Genomic DNA, 19,018 nt, shown 5'->3' on the forward strand with positions numbered 1-19,018 from the left:
ATGAGGTTTTCCTGGGTTTTTCTCATTCACACCAGGCAAATGCCGGGGTGGTACCTAACTTATAGGTCCCACGCCGCTTCCTTGCTTCCCTCATCCTATCTTCCTTCCCTTTCCCCGGATTGTGTGCTCGCCGAAAACCCAGAAATCTAAATCCTAACCTAGCCAACAAATTTAATGCAAGAATGGGAGCAATTATAGTTTATGGCATACACAGTTAACTGTTCTGATTTACTGCTCCGGATTATATGTATAATTAAAGGCACGATTTTTTGGCAATGCGCGATTAAACGAAATGTGTAAGAATTAAGTAATGTTCAGTTTGTTGACGTTTTATGATATTCTATGTGAGTTTTCATTGATTTTCGTTGTGCTATAAAAAGCGAAATTGGCAGTTTTGCGCGTATTTTGTAACAATACGCGAAATTTTAAAAATACATTTTCATTAATACAAAAACGTTAGTTTTCTGCTGACGGAACGGTAGAACCTGGCATGAACGTGCATTGTAGGTGATTCGGACACGGCTATAGGTGCCTTCCATTTCAAATCAGCCACAGCGTGTACAGTCCGCAGCAAAAAACCTGCAACAAGCAGTAACAATTGTGAGAGTTTTTTACGTATGGACTGGTGATAAGTGACAAATATACAAGAATGAAAGAGGAAATTGTTAAAACATGTAACATGTTTATGTTTAATGCTTAAATGTAACTTGTGCCTATGTGTTTTCACAAGACAGCAAAACTTTCCTACTGATAGTAAGTTTAGTTACTGATTTTCCTTCAGTTTGATTAAAAATGTATATATAATTTACTATAAGTGAAATTTACAATGTCAAGTGAAATACTCAATATATTTTGTTTTTAGGTAATCAATGGTTTATTTCTGTAGTGATCTATGAATAAAAGGAACAATAGTAAAAATGTCAGGGAATATCTCTTCCACAAGAGCTACAAAATGCGAAGCTTATTTGGAAACTGCGACAAAACGCGAAATAGGAAAGACGAAATTTTCAAATCTTTAGTGCGAAAAACTAGTGCTTCCATATATAATTATTTATTTTCACGCTTAATCTCGTAGTATTTAATATTCAAGGGCATATTTAACTCAAATAAAGGAAAATTATAAAGATTTAAAATGCCAGAAGGTCTGTTACATAAACGAATGGAGGCGTATCCATAAAATATAATTGGACTCAAGAGACTGGCATGCAGTAGGGTAGAATCTCATAAAGATATCACCTTAAATGTGATACAAATTAAACTACTGTGTCCAACTGTACTAGGTAGCCAGCTAAAACTAATTTCTTCAGTTCACAAACTACAGTAAAGATATAAACTAATTGATAAAATAAATATTGTAATAAAGTTAAGCAAATTTGGTACTTTAATCATTTCATTGTGGTTAATGATGGATTATTAGTACAGATATATTTTTTTCTTTCTTTAGAAACGATTGCAGGGTGTCTATCGGCCACGAAAGTCATGAAATCAGAAAACGGTCATGCAAGTTAAGAAATTTAGCTTTTAGGTCACGATTTTTTTTATCTACAAATATAAGTACAGACTGGAAAGTTCTGTTCCATAAAACGTCACAACTCACTACCAAAAATGCTGTGGTCGGCTTTAGACGCTACCAAATCGCTTCTATTGCATACATGAAAATTCGGCCTAATTCGCACCCAAATTCGCTCTGGAGAATGTTATAAATTTTTTTGGTTTGGTAAAGAAAAAGTCATGAAATTTCATTTTGGAATTTTAGTAGACACCCTGGTTTGAAATAAACAAAGTAGCAACTAACTCACAGCTGTGATTAGAGATGCAAGGGCTCGGGAAAAAACCGGCTTTTTTGGAAAAAAACTCGGTTTTTCTGCTTTGCTTTTTTGCTTCGGAAATTTTGGGCTTTTTTCAAAATACTGCTTTAAATTGATAAAACAGACTTTGTATCGCTTCTCTATAACACAAAAAATCATATAATTAGTGGTTGATGCTGATAATAATATAAAACATCGAAAATAAACTATGAATTTCGAAAAAATATTTCAAACAATTTTTCTTCAACATATTTACATTATGAATTCTACAGGATTAACCAATGTATATAATAAGAATTTTTTAACCTCCTATATACAAAAGTAAGCAGAATTGGCAAGAACCGTGGTTGTTTTTGAAAATGCCAAAAACCCGTTTTTTGGGGGATGTTTAAACCAGGCTTTTTTGGTTTAAACCAGGCTTTTTTGACTTAGATTTTTTGCTTTATGTATTTATATTACATATTCACAGAAATAGCCTAAGTTTGTTTCGCCTTGATGTTATTATGCAACAGCGGGGTTATGCCGGAGGAACTCCCATAAGCTTAAAGAAGTGCGGTCAGTAAATTTCGTAAGTTGAGAATCTCCCGCCCTAGCCATTGGGAAAATCCCGTCATTACTTGAAATGTAAGACAATAACGGGAAAATCCAGTTATTGCTTTGCATGTAAAATTTAAAGGTCAACGTACCATGATCAGTACGCTAAAACTGAGGTATTAAATTACAAATTTAGTACCGGTACGTAGATATCATTGAAAGTCCAATCCAAGCTAATGTTGGAAGCTACGTAGGCAATCGATAAATTTTGCCAATTTCTATCAATATATTTAAGCAATATTGGCTTCTTTATAAAACAACACGCATTTAGGCATGTAGAAATATACAATTTGGTTTGATTCGTATATTTAGGCTTAACATCCTTACGAAATACCGAGGTTATCAAGGAGAAGACTTTCGCTTAAACTGACATCCGAACCGCTACTTGGGTTACGCATGAAAGAAGGATTGTGGTTCGACCGAGAATTGAACATGGGACACCTTGATTAAAAGGTGAAAGGGAAATAAAACTATTGCAGGTAGTTTGATATCTGGAAACGTCACCATGAAGTTCACACGATTCGCATTTTTCATTCTTTTTATTTTTGTGGTTTAAACCAGTTAGTTAATAAAAAAAGTTGGTGTAAACCAGCCAACCCTAAAAGTAAACACTTCTTTTTAAAGAATAATCAAATAACTAGCAAAATAGTATGTATTATTTTTACTTCAAAATATTCCATACCCTCTTTTTGAAACAAAATAAAATTAAAATAAAACATAAGAGAAATACTTAGATTTATATGATACACTTAAAGGCTGCACATCTAGAGCTTTTGGTTCTGTATATTCTTGAAATTCTACAGTTAAGTTTTATAGAACCACCATCACAGTTTACCCAATCCTCAAGTTTTCTGAATTTTTAACAAGAGGGATTCAACATATCATTACGGAACTCCCCCCCCCCCCCCCCAAAAAAAAAGACTACGGAATATATTTAAGTTAAGATAAATACAACTGCACAACAAACATGACTGAGTGATTAGCTTTTGCGCTTCTATCGGGAAGTCCGGGATTCAACCAGCATTCGACCATTGTGACAAAGCTTTTCTTTGTTCCATCTGTGAATGTAGAAATAGTGCGTGTACTGTGAGTTGGGCGACTTCCTTTTTTATTGTTTTTAAATCATTATTATTACTAATTACCAGCAGTTTCGGTTTTGCGAAGGTTAGGGGGGCGGTCTTTCGGACTGAAGCCCGTTCCCCAAAGTTACGGAATGTCTGCAACAAACGAAATATCTATTATTTATGCCTTTACTCATAAACTTTAAGCTCCCGTCAAATAAAAATTACGAATGTTTAAAAAAACTAAACATTAGTAAGAAATCCTTCCCAAAATACTTTTCTAAATCCGCCACTGATTCTCAGTATAAAATGATTTTTAAAGTTGTATCCGGAAGATTATTGCTAAACATATAAACGAAACGAAATATTAGTTATGCCTGTACTCATAAACTTCAAGCACTTCCCAAATAAAATTAGGACTTTTTAGGAAACGAAAAAATCAGAAAAAACCCTCCTAAAGTACTTTTCTAAATCCGCTACTGATTATTTGTATAAATTGGTATTCAAGGTTGTGTCCGGAAAATTATTGCTAAATCACTTCACAGCTACAGTATAACAGAAATGTGGAAGTACGGTTTGACGGATATATTGAAAAACGTACGCTTTGACGGATAAATAGAAAAACGGGCAAGTTTAACTTTTGCGCTAGAAGCTAGAGTACTAAAAGCTCTTAGAAATGAATCACGGATGACAAACTAGAGAAGAAAAAAGATGTCGATAACTCAAAAGTTAAAATAAAGTTAAATAGCCTCTAAAATTACCCTCAAATAGTACATTCTTCATGTTAGCTTTAATTCGTAAAACATGTGCTCCATCCATCTTGATGGTGAATTTCAGAGCGAAATATCACATTCAGGTCATGGAATTTTTATCTAACTATAGAATATACTATAAGAAAGCTATTTAGATAGAAAAATCATGAAGTTGAAAAAAGCCAAAATTTCCAAAATTCTCGTTTTTTCCCCAAAAAAGCCGGCTTTTTATGTGAAAAAAACCATCGATTCAAAAAAGCCGGCTTTTTTGCATCTCTAGCTGTGATTCCCTACAAAACGCTAATCACGGATTAATCTCCCATTTTCCACGATTTATCTTAATCTGATGATTTGTCGAAATAATCTGATGATTTGGTGCAAGACATTATCCTTAGTTCAATGATTAGCTTTAGTTCTATATCTATACATAGGGAAAATGGAAGGGGATAATATATAAAAGAAGAGAAAACGACCGATATTAGTATAGAGTGAATAGTTTTTGGGGTTGTTGACATGAATAGCGACACATCCCAATGCCGTTTGAATACAAGTTCAGCCCCGTTAGTAACCTTGGGGTAAGGGGGAAATGGTGACATAAAAAAATATCAAAGGCGACCGATATTAGTGTCGAATTCATATTATTCGGGTTTCATAAATTGATCGGTGGCACTGCTTATAACATTTAAGCCTAATCCGCGTTAGCACACCTGGAGTCGTGAAAAGAGGTCGACATGTAAAAATAATTGAAAACGGTATTAATGTGAAATCTATAGTCTCGATGTCACTGAAATTAATGATTACGCTCCCATAATTAATAAGTTCAGCCCATTGGCATGAGAGTGAGAAAGGCTGAAAATTAAAATGGCTCAAATACACATTAGTGTCGATTGTGATTTGGGTTTGTCAGGCTATTATGTTACAGTGCATGGGGTCCTTGGTTCGATCCCAATTCGCGCCAAGTGAGCTTTGTGGTGGGGAAACACCGTGCGCGTGGCTTTTCTCGAAGTTCTTCCATTTCCTCCCACTTTCTTTATTCCATCATTTCAATTATTTTTCATTGTCACCGTCTTCTTCAGCATAGACGTAAAACTTAAATATTTCATTTTTGCCGCAACTCAAAAGCTGCCATGCTCCACGGTCTTCTGCTAACGTCTTCGTTTTCACGTAGGATTCTTTTGTTTTGATATCGTCCGTTATTGTAGTCTCCTTCACCCTCTTCCTGTCTTTCCTGCCACCATACCCTCTATCACGTTCCTCATGATACGTTTCCTTCTTAGCCAATGTCCCAACCAGTTTGTCTTCCTCTTCTTAATAATAATACCTAAAAGTGTTTTTTTCTCCCCAACCATTTGTAAGACCCTCTCATTCATTTCGCGTAACCGTGATAATTCTCTCTATTCTTCTCCACACCCACATTTCGAAAGCTTCCAGTCGTTTTTGCATCATTTTTTAGTCTTTTCCTCAAATCCTTCAAGGTCCCACAAAACAGAATTTTCTTTCTCCTAAAGTCTTCTTTCGCCATTCCTATCTTTCCTTTTATTTCACGTTCACACTTCATATCTTCACTAATAATACTACCCAGGTATCGAAAAATAGTCAACTGTTCTATTTTTACCCCTTCTACCATTGTAAGTAAGGTACAGGTAGTTATAAGTAGATGATCGTTACCTAAAATAGTGAAATTGTTCCAATCACACCCGCCGTTTGGACTTCACACTGGTAAATCACTTTATGTTAAGTGAAAAAGCACGGTTTTGTGATCTAGTTGTTCGAAGCAAACGTAAAGACACTCAACAATGGCACGGAGAAAGTGCACATTGTTGTATGAAGGGACGTAGAACACATCGAATCCGTTTCCTAACAATGCTGTGGTGTTAGTGTGGTGAGGACCTAAGGGAACAGCCTGTAACTGTCATCTTAGCCTTTTCATTTAACACTAACACCGCTGAACTTGCGATATCTACATAGCGCATCATTCACATATAAGTATGAATCTCATTGTCATTCCTCATAATATATGTACATGTCTCTTTTCAGACACAAGTGAAAGATGTCTCGATAAAAATCGGCAAAGGGTACCATAAATGGAAGATGTTTTTCGATTATATTTTCAATATCTCGCACCGTTTGCAAGATTTGAGCCTACTTCCGGCTGGAGTTTCTAATTCATGAATGATCAATATTTTCTTTCTTGCATGCAGAATGTAACAAGAAAATACGTTACACACACAATTAATTATAATGTCAGTGATACATGGTATTCATTGGGCAAAACACTCCAAACAATAAGGGCTCATTTTAGCCTGGAAAAGGATTGATAGTTTTTCATTATTATTTGGCCATGAAACAAACGCCGGAGAGATATACTAACCCTTTATACAAATGTGGTGTATTAGAATGTATAATTCGTAGGATATGATGCTTTTTTTAAAAAAAAATTCAATACGTCCAGTGTACCCATAAAAATGTGATAGAGAAATAACTGCGATTTTTGAAAAAAATATTCAATTAAAATTGAACAATCTGCACAAAATTCGCAATCGATCAGTAAAAATGGCATCTTTCTAGAACTTGTGGTTTCCGAGATTTCATTGTCAAAAACATTGGCCATAAACATATAAACTTTTCTTGATCAGAAACACATAAACCTAATGTTTTAATATATAGACAAGGTGCCTTACCAGTGTGTGGAGCCCAAACGGGTGCTGCGATTGGAAACCTTCCATCATTTTAGAGTTAAAACCACCTAATTTCTAATTTCTTTTCATTTCTTCGTATCTGTACTCATAACGAAATTTGCCCCAAATTTTTGATACATCCGGTACATAGTGAAACATCTCTTCGCAGACATCTCTCCTTATGAGAAATTGTAATTCATGCCACTTTTATAAATCTCACAGCTTACCCAAGTGTGGTATTACTGCGTAGCGTGTTCAGTTATAAGCCTGTACTTTATTATTATTATTATTATTCACCATTTGATAATAGATGTTCATTAATTACAAACTTTTTTTCTTCAAGGGCTCGAGTGAGAGGAAAGTTAAGTGAAAAGATTATCCAGGAGAGAGAGTGGAGTGAGTAGGCCCAATTTCCTTTCTTTTGAATGTTGAATTCGATTGTTTAAATGTTGCTTTGTATTATAGTCACGTTATTATTTAAAGTCGTGAATTCAATTTTTGGAATTTGCGAGAGGTTATAATGATAACTGTAACAATAATTTTTAATTTACTGTAGTTTTGATAGTAATTTGTAGTCCATGCATTTTGAGAGATGGAAGGAATGAACCGTAACTTCGTGTAGAATGGCTAAATTGTGTAAATTGCGTGTGTTTGTGTTTGTGGAGTGTTGGAAAAAGCATGATGCACGACAAATGACCTGATATTGAGTAGGATGCGGGTTTTAACTAAGGTTGCCAACTGGCCGGAAATTTCGCTGTTATTTTTATTAAAGCCGGTGACTGATGCAAATTTCTTATCAGCCCTTTTATGACTGTTTTTTCAAATTTGTAACTAGTTTGAAACAATTTCATCTAGTTCAAAGTATAGATTTAAAAAGTAACTTTCATTCTGTAAATCCAAAACTGTCACCTTTCACCACTTATCAACGATTAATATATTTTGTTCATCTGATTAGATAATTTTAAAGAGATGACAGGGACTGTAGCAGGGAATATTTGAAATATACTTAAAGGAATTGTATACATTTGTTGAGAGTAAAAAAAATACTTCTTAAAGCAATTACCTGTAGTCGAAGTATAAGTTTAAAGAATAAATTTCATTTTCCTAATCTAAAGTTGTCACGTGAAGATTAGTATACTTTTGTTCATCTGTTTCGATAATTTTAAAGAAGTGGGCAGTTACTGGTAAATAGAATAAAATGATAAATGCCGATTTCAGTCTCATTTATAACACAATGTATCTATTAAGCTTATTAGTAAATATACTAAGGATATGCAGAATACAGGTGCTAATGCACGTTTGTTCGCGATAGTACATTTCCTTCTCATGGATGGGTACGAACAAAGATCCTTCACACTTAAACCTATATGATGGGTACTTTTGAGGGGTTACCGGTTTTTTTATTTTCCAGAGTTGGCAACCCTAGTTTTAATTTGGAGCATCGTAAGTTTATCATCTGGTAGATATTTAATGAATTAATATTAGTTTTTTTTAAATCGTTTTAATTTGAAATAACGCTTGTTTAATTTGTTCGTTTGTTAATTAAATGTTGAAACTTACAAACAACAAACCACCTATTATTAGATACAAACCTATTATTAGATATACCGAGTGTTCTAAACTGGCACCCACGGACAACAGAGAACTATTCTGCAGATCAAAATACACCGGTAGATATATATATAATATAGACATATGCAAATTATTACACTAAGGTTTGAAAAATGAAAAACCTGAACTATAATTTCAAATAAATCATGTATTGCTGCACTCTTTCACTATGTTACAATGTGTTAGTATTTTGTGTGCATTCCTTTCGATTTTATTACCATTTCTATACGCTTTGGCATACTTTCCATTAACTTTACACAATTATTTTTCACTTCCTCATCGCGATGTCATATTCTGATAAGTGATGCGATGAGATCAACCTTGGTGGTTATCCTTTCTCTCTTCAGTTTCTTCTTAACAATAGCCCACAAGTTTTCGATAGGGTTTAAGTCGGGACCATTTTCTGGCGATGGCACGACCTGAATACCATTTTCCCTCAGAAAATTAGTTACAGTCTTTGCTTTATGGCATGGGACCCCATCATGCATAAAAACAAAGTTCCCATCCGGAAATCATTCCTTTATTTTTGGGATAAGTCTGGTTTCTAGCACCTTTTCATATTGTTTTTGGTTCATCATTCCTTTCACGAGATACAGTCTACCGGGACCATACACTGACATACAGCTCCAGACCATAACTGACGTTGGGTGCTTCACTCTTTGGAAAACACAGCATCGAGAAAATGTTTCATCTGATGTCCTGTGGATATATTGCCTACTTCCCTCACTTATGGAAAATATTGATTCATCAGAGAAACATACCTGGAAATAGTGTAATGTATCTCAGTGTATTGATTTTAAATTTTTATCACAATATCATAGACCAAACATCGTATTCAGAGGAGCAATTGCTCCTGTAAACCCTTATACAATAAAGTTAAAAAGTATTCAGTTGTACAACAACAAGCCAAAGATACCTAAATTGACAAGATATACAGGATAAATTTTAATGCTTGCTACCTTACCTTGCTCCAGTCATCCTGTAAATACAACTTCCTTCTTACTGAAAATAAATAGCAGTGTGATCAAGACATGTTTTGATATCAAACTTTTAAATATATTTTGATGGATTTTAATCTATAATTATTAATAACGCGCTCCGACAAAACAGGGAAATTTACAGGCAAGATTTAGTAATTCAAGAGAGAGTTATCGTTCAATTAATTTATTTATGTAGGCGCCAAACATGCAACTCATCTGTAAACGCAGAAACAGCGTGATAAGCAGTTGTAATGAAGCTAGCAAATGTTGGTGCGTTTTCTTCACACTTACATTAATTTACGTGCACACCCACCTTCTCTAGTGCGCTCCTTCTCTGGACGTGTCCTCGCGCAGGAATTAGTTTCATCCTGCTCAGAACTTCCGTACATGAAAAACTAGCATGTAGTGAGTACCTAGCACAGTTTGATGCATCTTGCATGAACTCGCATCTGGGCTTTATTCTCTATCAGTCGTTACGTGAGCTGCATCTCAAAATGTAATGAAGTCGCTCGAAAGTGGAATGTTTCTAATTCTCGAGTTGTCGATACGACTTTGACAAGTGCGCCATTTCAGTTTGCGGTTTAGGAGACTGGTTACGAAGATAGTAGACTTTGGGGATTTACATAAGTGTAATATTTGTTATTTTACGTTTGTTGGTTAAAAGTTGAAATTTACATTATTAAATGTTCCGACTGTTCTAAAATGGAGTCCACACGCGACAAAGTGCTAGTTTTCGACAGGACAGCTGAGGAGCAGGGGAAATCGCAAGTGACAGGAAGATACATATAGAGGCTGTTCCATACCAATCTTCGCAAAATTCTGCGTACAGGAACAAAACAAAATGTCATAATTTTTATGCCAGTTATTGCAAACTAAATCGCAAATTTTGCATAGAGTTGACGTAGACTGGCGATATGTGTCTACTCGTATTGCCTGCCTTTTAGTTACTTAATTTGAAACTAATCAAATATAAAGGCCTAACAGCCTTTTTGATTCTTCGAATCCCTGAACCCTTTCGGAAAAAAACATTTTAGAAAATTGCTTCGCATTTCTGAAGAGCCACAACTAAGGAGGTTCCGTAATTCACTATCTTAGTCAATACGTACGATTTTTCTGATTCGATACCGTTGAATTGAATTTAGAGACAATGATTTAGAACAAGCACACCAAAACATAAAATAATTGCAAAAGATATATATATATATATATATATATATATATATATATATATATATATAAAGAAAGAAAGTGAGTATGTTTGCGACTTCATACCCCTTGAATCACTCGACCGATTTCGATCAAATTTTTAACGTAGATGAGGTTCGGCCGCGGGATGGTTTTCATCATTTCACTTTGACGGTGCAGCTTAGGGGAGGGGACCGATATTAATGTCGAATCCATACTTTTCGGGGTCCCTGAGATGAACAGTGACACTTCCGATGCCGTTCAAATCCAAATTCAGCCCTTCCTCCCATTAGTACTCCTAAAAGGCTACGAGGACATGTAAAAATAATTTAAAATGACTGATATTAGTGTCGAATTCATATTTTTAGGGTCCCTAAGTTGATTGATGACAATTTTGGTGTCCTTGATGTCCAAAATGAAACGTATTCTCCCCGTGCGAAGAACGAGTATTCTGATAGTGTGTTATAAAACAAGGAAAGTCTATTGCTGAAGTAAGTAACTTATATGTATGATTTACTTATGACGTTAATAATAGGGAAGAATTTCAGAGGAAATTAATCTTGCTTACGACCTTCTAATTTTCCATAACAAAAATCTTGTGTGCTCATAACGATGAAGGTACAGGTTACTTTCGTAATATTTATCTTGAAATATCCAAAGTCTGAACCAGTACCAGTGTTTTTCCCACGCATATTTTCCAGGATGGTTCCCCCCACAGGAATTTGCCAACCGCTCCCCCCTTCTCGGAGCTAATAAGATCTTAAATTGCTATTCACCAATATACCAAAATAGTGTTTTGGTGCAATCCCCCTTCATTGGTTCTTTCACATAGCTTCTATGAAAATTGTGTTTGACATCTTTTGACAGTTGATTGTAAACTGCACATAATTAAGTAATTGAATTTTCTTTTTGTAATATTTTTATGTAAAACACATTGAACAATCTTGTAATGACTACTAAAATGTATTTCATGTTTTATTTACAGTTAAATTAACTTAGTGGCATGTAACTAGAAAATAATTTATAATCAGCTAATAATGAATGATTTTTATCCACAGGAAAAGCTTACCTCCCTGGTGGCAAATTTGGACCCAGTACCTCCACAAATGTATGTATTGAATCTGTTATAATGATAACAGCTAATATGTAGATTTTTCTAAAGTGTATTCAACGTAAGAACCACACCTGAGATAAACAAAACAGTTTGTATCACTTCGCGTCAAGCACGTGCTTTACGGCGAGATTTCTGCTTCGGTCAGCTGTTCTTTTTCTGTGCGTTCCTCGATCTCAAAAGCAAGATATATTTCGGTTATAAAGCAAGCATAGCTAGAAGGTAATTTCAGGGGAGGAGTGTCCGAGGTTCCTCCCCCGGAAAATTTTTGGACGAAAAACGCGATTTTAGGCTTAATTTTATTAAGTTTTCCAAATTTCGGGGGGCTACGCTACTGAATGGAATTAAGTAATAGCGCTAAGTAAATGTTATTATCAACTTAAAGAAATAAACGATAAAATAATTATGAATTACTCACGTTAATCTGATGTTTCTTCTGAATCGCTCAACGCTGTAACTTGCAGGTCTTCATCAGAAGATTCATCAGATTCGTTGTTTATGTTAATCACAAGGCGATCCACTAAGGTGTCAGAAAGTCCGTCCAGATTCCACATTTTCTCTTCTTCCTTCAGCACGTGAATAATGTTTTTCCACATATCTGGTGTCACTTGAGTCAAGGCAGTTTCAAGCAGCAGCCGAACGTCACGTAACTTAAACGTGGTATTGTTTCTGGCTACAAAACCCTTAACAAACGCCCACACAGTTTCTATCGGGTTCAAATTGCTGTGGTAGGGGAGCAGTCTCTTAATCATTCTCCCAGTCTGTTTTGCGATGCTGTGTACTACATATAGGTTTTCGTTGTTGAGAGCAATGCTTTGCGCTTTATTCAGTAGTTCCTCTTTAACATCGGACTCTGAGAAAGACACTTTCTTTGCTGTTAACCACTCAATTATTTCTTGTTTTCGCCATGAGGAGTTTGGACGTCGTTCGAGCCTTACGCTATGGTAAGCATTATCCATTACAATAATGCACCCGGGATCAAGTTTAGGCAATATTGTTTCAAACCATTCACGAAAAACGTCACCATTCATGTCATCATGGTAATCACCCCCGCGCTTAGATTCAAAGATATGAGCACCGCCATCTACAAATCCACTATCACTGCCTATATGAACAACTATTAGTCTTTTTCCTTTGCCCGTAGGATTTTTTAGGCCGGTTGATTTTCCAGACAAAAACGCCTGTTTTTTAGAACATACAGTTGTGTCTACCCATACATTGGATGTAGTGTGACCTTCGTTCACCCAGGTTTCGTCTAAATAATATACGGTTCTATTTTCCGCTCTGTGTTTACGAATATTTCTCAAATATCGTCGCCGCCATAATGCAATGTCTTCCCTATCTAAAATAACGTTCACTTTATTTCTCTTGAGAAACTGAAAACCAATATCCAACAACAATGTGTAGAACGTAGTCCGTTTGAAACTAGGCAACATAGGGTCACTATTTACAGAACTCAAAATTTTGTTTAGTGTAGGTGGTTCATTTCTTAGAAAGAAATCATGCACTTTGCTCTGAATAGCACATTTCACGAAGTCATCCGCCTTCACTAATTCTGTTTTCAGTCTGTTTCTCTTTTTACCCGGTGTTTTCAACAACCCCGTTTCTTTGAACTCTTTACGTACGTTCACAACACTCGACTTAGAGACACTAGTATATTCTGCCGTTAATTTCACTATGTCAATCACTAACACAGTAGGATTGTTTTCCAGCAGTTTATTGAACACGTGTAAAACAATTCGTTCTTCCCCGCTCTTCAATGGTTTTCCTTTTGGGTGTTTCATAACTTGATACTGAACAGAAGCACTACATGTACCTGCCATGTTTTCAAATTGTAAGGTGACTGTTGGGAGCGGGACTTAAAATGACTGTTGCAATCTCTGCGTTTCTCAAGGACAACCATTACACTTTTTTAAAAACGGTTTTTCTTTATTATGGTTGTTAAGAGCAATTCAAAATATATTAAATTTGTACCGAAACATATATAAATGTTTATTTTCAACTACATTTACTATCTACCTCTCTCTCAAGTGTTTAACATTTGTTGTTATAGATATTTATCGGTTTGCATCAGTGACGACGCCAGCTTTAAGTTCTTAGGGGGGCAAAGGAGGGGCAGATACATTTTCGGGGGGGCGGCTATTTGCCATACCAAAAATGACGTATTTATTACGTTTGACTTATTTTACATTGTGTATTTCGTTGCTGTTTTTATATTAGACCTATATGATTATAAATTAAGGTTATTTCAAGTAAAATTTGTAACTAACAAATAAGTAACGTCTGCACATGACATATTTTTCAGTGAAACTTTTGAAGCCTAAACATAAATTGAATTACTTTCGCGTATGCTACAAGTAACAAATTCGTCTAGTACTATATGTTACGTATCTCTCTCTCTCTCTCTCTCTCTCTCTTTAGAGAGAGAGAGAGAGAGAGAGAATTTACGAGGAACTGCTGAAAATGTCCTAGTCCAATTCAGAAGGAATGTAGGTACTAGGTAGAAAAATGAAACCATAGTTTAGAAAAACATATTTCTGTATGTACAAATGCAAATTTTCATATTAATAATAAAATTCTTATTCTTTCTCAGGCCTCTGAAGTGATTATGTGTGCCCAAACAGATAATTTCACGAACATCCAGATCCTAACTGTTATAACATTTTTGTTCCACAAAGGAAAGTCACCGAAGTATATTAATTAGGAAATCAGTGAAACACCACGGGACTCTCCTCCGTTATATACAGTGGTGAAGAAGTGATGGCTTAGTTCAACAAATTATGGCGGTTATGGTGAGTGGCGGTTTCTCAACAAATTATGCTTTACATTTGGTGATTAAAAGCAATGACTCTTTCCGAAATCACCGATGCAATTTGTGACATTATTCTTGAAAATTGCAGTATTTCAGCCAGTATGATCAAATTCTCGTTATAATGGGTTCCCAAAATATCTGTCAGGAGAATAAAAGAGTGACAGCATTAAGAGAAGTCTTCTTCCAATTTGACCGTAATGCTGATCAATTTCGCTGACGAATAGTAACCATAGATTAAATATGGTTGTACCACTATGATCCGAAATCGAAACAACAGTCAATGGAGCAGTAGCACTCATTTCTCCATCGCCCCAAAAAGTCCAAGACACAGAAGAAGGTTGAGAAACTGTTTGCAACATTCTTCTGGGATAAGTATGGAGTCGTACTCATAGACTACCTCCGCAACAGTCAGATATTTAATCCAGAATCTCTACATTACTTAAAAAACTGAAAGAAAAATTCAAAGTTCAACGCCTACACCTGTCCATCAAGCCCCTGCGAACACAACTGACATTGCATAATCTAGGATTTCAATGTCTAGATCATCATTCTTATCCCGCAGATTTAGCTCCGTCTAACTATTACGTGTACTTATTTCCCAAAGTTAAATAAGATTTGAAAGAACGCCATTTTAGATCTGATAGGGGTAGTGCTACGAACAGTGGTGCGAGGAAATCTTCAGATTTTTTAACTTTCTGGGTTGGGCTGCGAATTTTTCAGCAGTTCCTAGTCAATATGGTAGACGTCACGTCAGTACTTTGAAACAAAATAAGTAAGGGAGCACTAGTATAAACTAACCATAGTAAATGCATGGAAAGTAGACTACAATTTGACAATGAGATTGGTTATGATACTGATATAAAATACTACATATAGAATGTTTAAAGATTGTAGGAGTCTGGGGGGCAGTCTAGGTGGTAATCAGGGGGGCAGAAGTAGCTACTAGGGGGGCGCTCGCCCCCTTGCCCCCCCTCTGGCGTCGTCACTGGTTTGCATGTTAGCAACGCTGTGACGATTGTTTTTTCTCGATAACAGAAGGTAAAAATCACAGAATATGGCATATATTTTGCCAGTAATTTGTAGTAGTGTATTTTGCTCCGTGAATTAATATTTTCTCGTCTTGTCTAACAAATGTGTGAAGTTAATTATACGAAACAATGTGAAAAAATAGTTCCTCTCTTTAATCAATTACAAATAATCAATTACCTCAATCACGGAACTATTTAAAACTCCAGCCAATTACATTTCCTGGTAGTACGTCATTTGTTTATCCCAAGTGTGTTTCTTACATTGAATACACTTTACTGAGTACTACCTTTCATACTTACAAACTTTTTTTCACATTAAAGGCTCTCTCGTTTTTAACGGATAAAGAAAGGAATAATATAGGTCTAATGTTTCCATTTGTTCGTAACTTACGACACCATCGGCAGTGTCTAATATCCATTCAATTGCATTACGAAAGGAAGGGAATAATACATTACTCAACTTTTAAACAAACACACTGTCCAACCCGACATTGTAAAATAACCTGGTACACTGTAAATATGCATTGTAAAACAGTAATTTCAATAATTTAATCAGGACTTTCAACAGTATAGTGTTAGTTATGGTAGAATGTCTGTACACAGTTACCTCGAAGTCTTAAGAGTCATGAACGTCAGTATGATCACCATCCATGTCGTAACGCAGCTGAATTCTGCGCCAAGTTCTCGCAGATATTTTGCGGAGATACTCCGGAGTCACGAGGGTGAAGGCCTGTTCCACAGCTGCTCGTAATTCCTGCGTTGTGTGATACCGAGTGTTTTTTACAAATGTCGTCGACATGACCAGACAGAGTACACGTGTTATGACGCTTAGCATTTTTTAAATCATTTTGAGATCTGTACGTTAACATATTATCGGTTAGAGGGGCCTAAACTTTTGAAAAACGGATTTTTTTAAAAAAAAATGCCCATTTTTCTCGGATTCCTTTGACGTCTGATAATAAGAATCCCTACACTTTCTGCGCACCTACTACCTTTAACTATCAGGTATAAAATAACGTTAGGTATAACACCCTGGGACTTACACGCTGATATTTTAGGACACTGACAAGTTCTGGTAGACAAAGCACTCGCCATTTTTTAGGCTGCCTGTTATTATCAGTTGTGTTTTCCGTGTTATTTATTTATTTTTCATCGACACAACACGCATAAGCCCAATTATAGTGTTTGTGTATCAGTTTTTGAAGTAACTTTTTATAATAGTTTAGTAATTTTCCCTGTTCATTAAAATTACATTAATTTTCACAAGTAAGAATAATTCTCATTGCATACTACTGAAAATTATTTTTAATTTTGAATTTTAATAAATTAATTTTAACCGTTACTTTTTTCTCACATCAACATATTTATTTTTCATTGAAGGAAGTGTAGCGATATCTCGAAACTGAATACTACATGCACGGTGGCTCAGTGGTAGAGTGCTTAACTCTGGTGCGTGGGATTCCTGGTTCGATCCCAGCTTGCGCCGTGTGGACTTTTTGGTGGAAAAACACCGTGCTCGTGGTTTTTTCGGGGTTCTCCCACTTTTTTCATTCCACCGTTTCACTCATTTCTCATTATCAGCGTCTCCTTTGGCCTAACCAGCATAACCGTAGGACGTAAAACTTAAAGGTTCCATTCCATTTTGAATACTACATTCGCAAGTAATTGCTATGTAATAAAAACCCACAAATATAGATAGGGTTTGTTTTCCAGTAACCGAATGGAGGTTTTGATACGGGATGCAGATTCGACTCTTCATGAGTGTGTGAGGTCGAGAACATTTATTCATTGGTTTTCCATTCCTCTCATTCATTTAGCCTACAGGATATACCCACAGGAAATTAAAATAAAAGTATGTGGTTTTTTATTTGTTAATAAGCAAGATTGCCATGAAATTGTAGTGTCACATTTTTTAAAAAATTTTTTTATTTATTTTTTTTAGCAATATTCTGAAAATGTGTATTTTAGTTGACGTTTTCAACTAATTTTTCATGAGCAGGGACCCAAAACAGTTGAAATTGAGTTCTGTGTTGGTCGAGGCTTTTATATCACAAAAGAATACGGACACTGTCCCCGTTGTTTGCAGCCTGGCGAAGATAGTGATGATCAAGGTAAGTATACGAAAAAGAAAAAAAAAAAGTTTGTTAGTTGAAGCATTGTGTTTATATATTGGATAAAGGGAAAGTAGCATTATGATAAATACGAGGAGCTGTCAAAAAGTTCCGGGAAGCCTGTTGTAGCCTCTTTATTACCACAATATAAGTACTAATTTACTTATCGTCTTCAAAATAGGCACCTTCGGAACACACACACTTGTTCCACCACTGGAGAAATTGAAGATAATCCTCTTTTAACGTCTTCAGAAGTTCAGCCGTCGCGTTGATTTTGATCTCTTCTGCTGTGGCGAAACGCCTCTCTTTGCAGACCCACTTTCAGCTTTGGGAAGAGCCAAAAGTTTGATGGTGCAAACCTTTTTTATGGCTATCAAAGTCTCTGAAGAAGCAGATTTCCCGAATTTGCACTTGCACTTGGTGTTTGCGCATTGCTTGAACTGCAACACAGCGCCAGCTGATCACCACACACACACTTCCGTTCAGCTACACTCCTCGTACACTGCCTGTTAAGATCTGTTCACGTTTGCCAAATCCATAATTAGACAACCTAAGGATTGTACTGTAAAAGATTCATTGTGATTGGATGACAAGTGCCAAAACTACAACAACATTCCGGGAATTTGCACTTGCACTTGGTGTTTGCGCATTGCTCGAACTGCAACACAGCGCCAGCTGATCACCACACACACTCCTCCGTTCAGCTACACTCCTCGTACACTGCCTGTTAAGATCTGTCCACGTTTACCAAATTTATAATTAGACAACCTAAGGATTGTACTGTAAAAGATTCATTGTGATTGGATCACAAATGCCAAAACTACAAGATGCCGGGAACTTCTTGATTGACCCTCGTACTTCAGTTGAACAATATGTAGATAGTACAGTAGTAGTCGAAGAAATTAGCCCGCGCTGGTTTTAAGTGGCTTTCAGTGTGTATTTGTTCAGTTTGAGTTAACGTGTTAAACTAAATTTCAAAAAGGAAACTTTTCAAGAAATACATGCTTTTTATTAAAAAAAAAAATAATAATAACTGGCTACTTCCCTATGTACAATTGCTTATAACATACCATGGGCGTCTCTGACGAGAGGAACGCATCCCTCAAAATATCTTGATGAACAAAATGTTTAATATTCTATTTTGATTTATTTACTAACGACAGAAGAACATGTAAAAATATATGTGTGGAATATAATATTCAGGCTGTGATACGATCATAACAGAGCTCTTGATATGCATCAGGGGGTCCATAAAGGTAAGCAGAAAGGTAACAAATGGAGTCGAAG

At 35.8% G+C, this 19,018-nt stretch overlaps 1 protein-coding gene across 1 annotated transcript in view; it reads left to right on the forward strand.

The window, feature by feature from the left end:
• The window catches only part of LOC145673942 (uncharacterized), a 109,071-nt gene that overhangs the window by 63,220 nt on the left and 26,833 nt on the right, over nucleotides 1-19,018 (forward strand). Inside the window, exons 3-5 of the mRNA XM_081743757.1 lie at nucleotides 7,237-7,289; nucleotides 11,728-11,777; nucleotides 17,620-17,731. Of these exons, the coding sequence (XP_081599883.1) occupies nucleotides 7,237-7,289; nucleotides 11,728-11,777; nucleotides 17,620-17,731 (215 nt within the window). The remainder of the gene's footprint in view (nucleotides 1-7,236; nucleotides 7,290-11,727; nucleotides 11,778-17,619; nucleotides 17,732-19,018) is intronic.

Source organism: Thermobia domestica, chromosome 17, assembly GCF_964235325.1.
Source record: "Thermobia domestica chromosome 17, izTheDome1.hap1.1, whole genome shotgun sequence".
Taxonomy (NCBI): Eukaryota; Metazoa; Arthropoda; class Insecta; order Zygentoma; family Lepismatidae; genus Thermobia; species Thermobia domestica.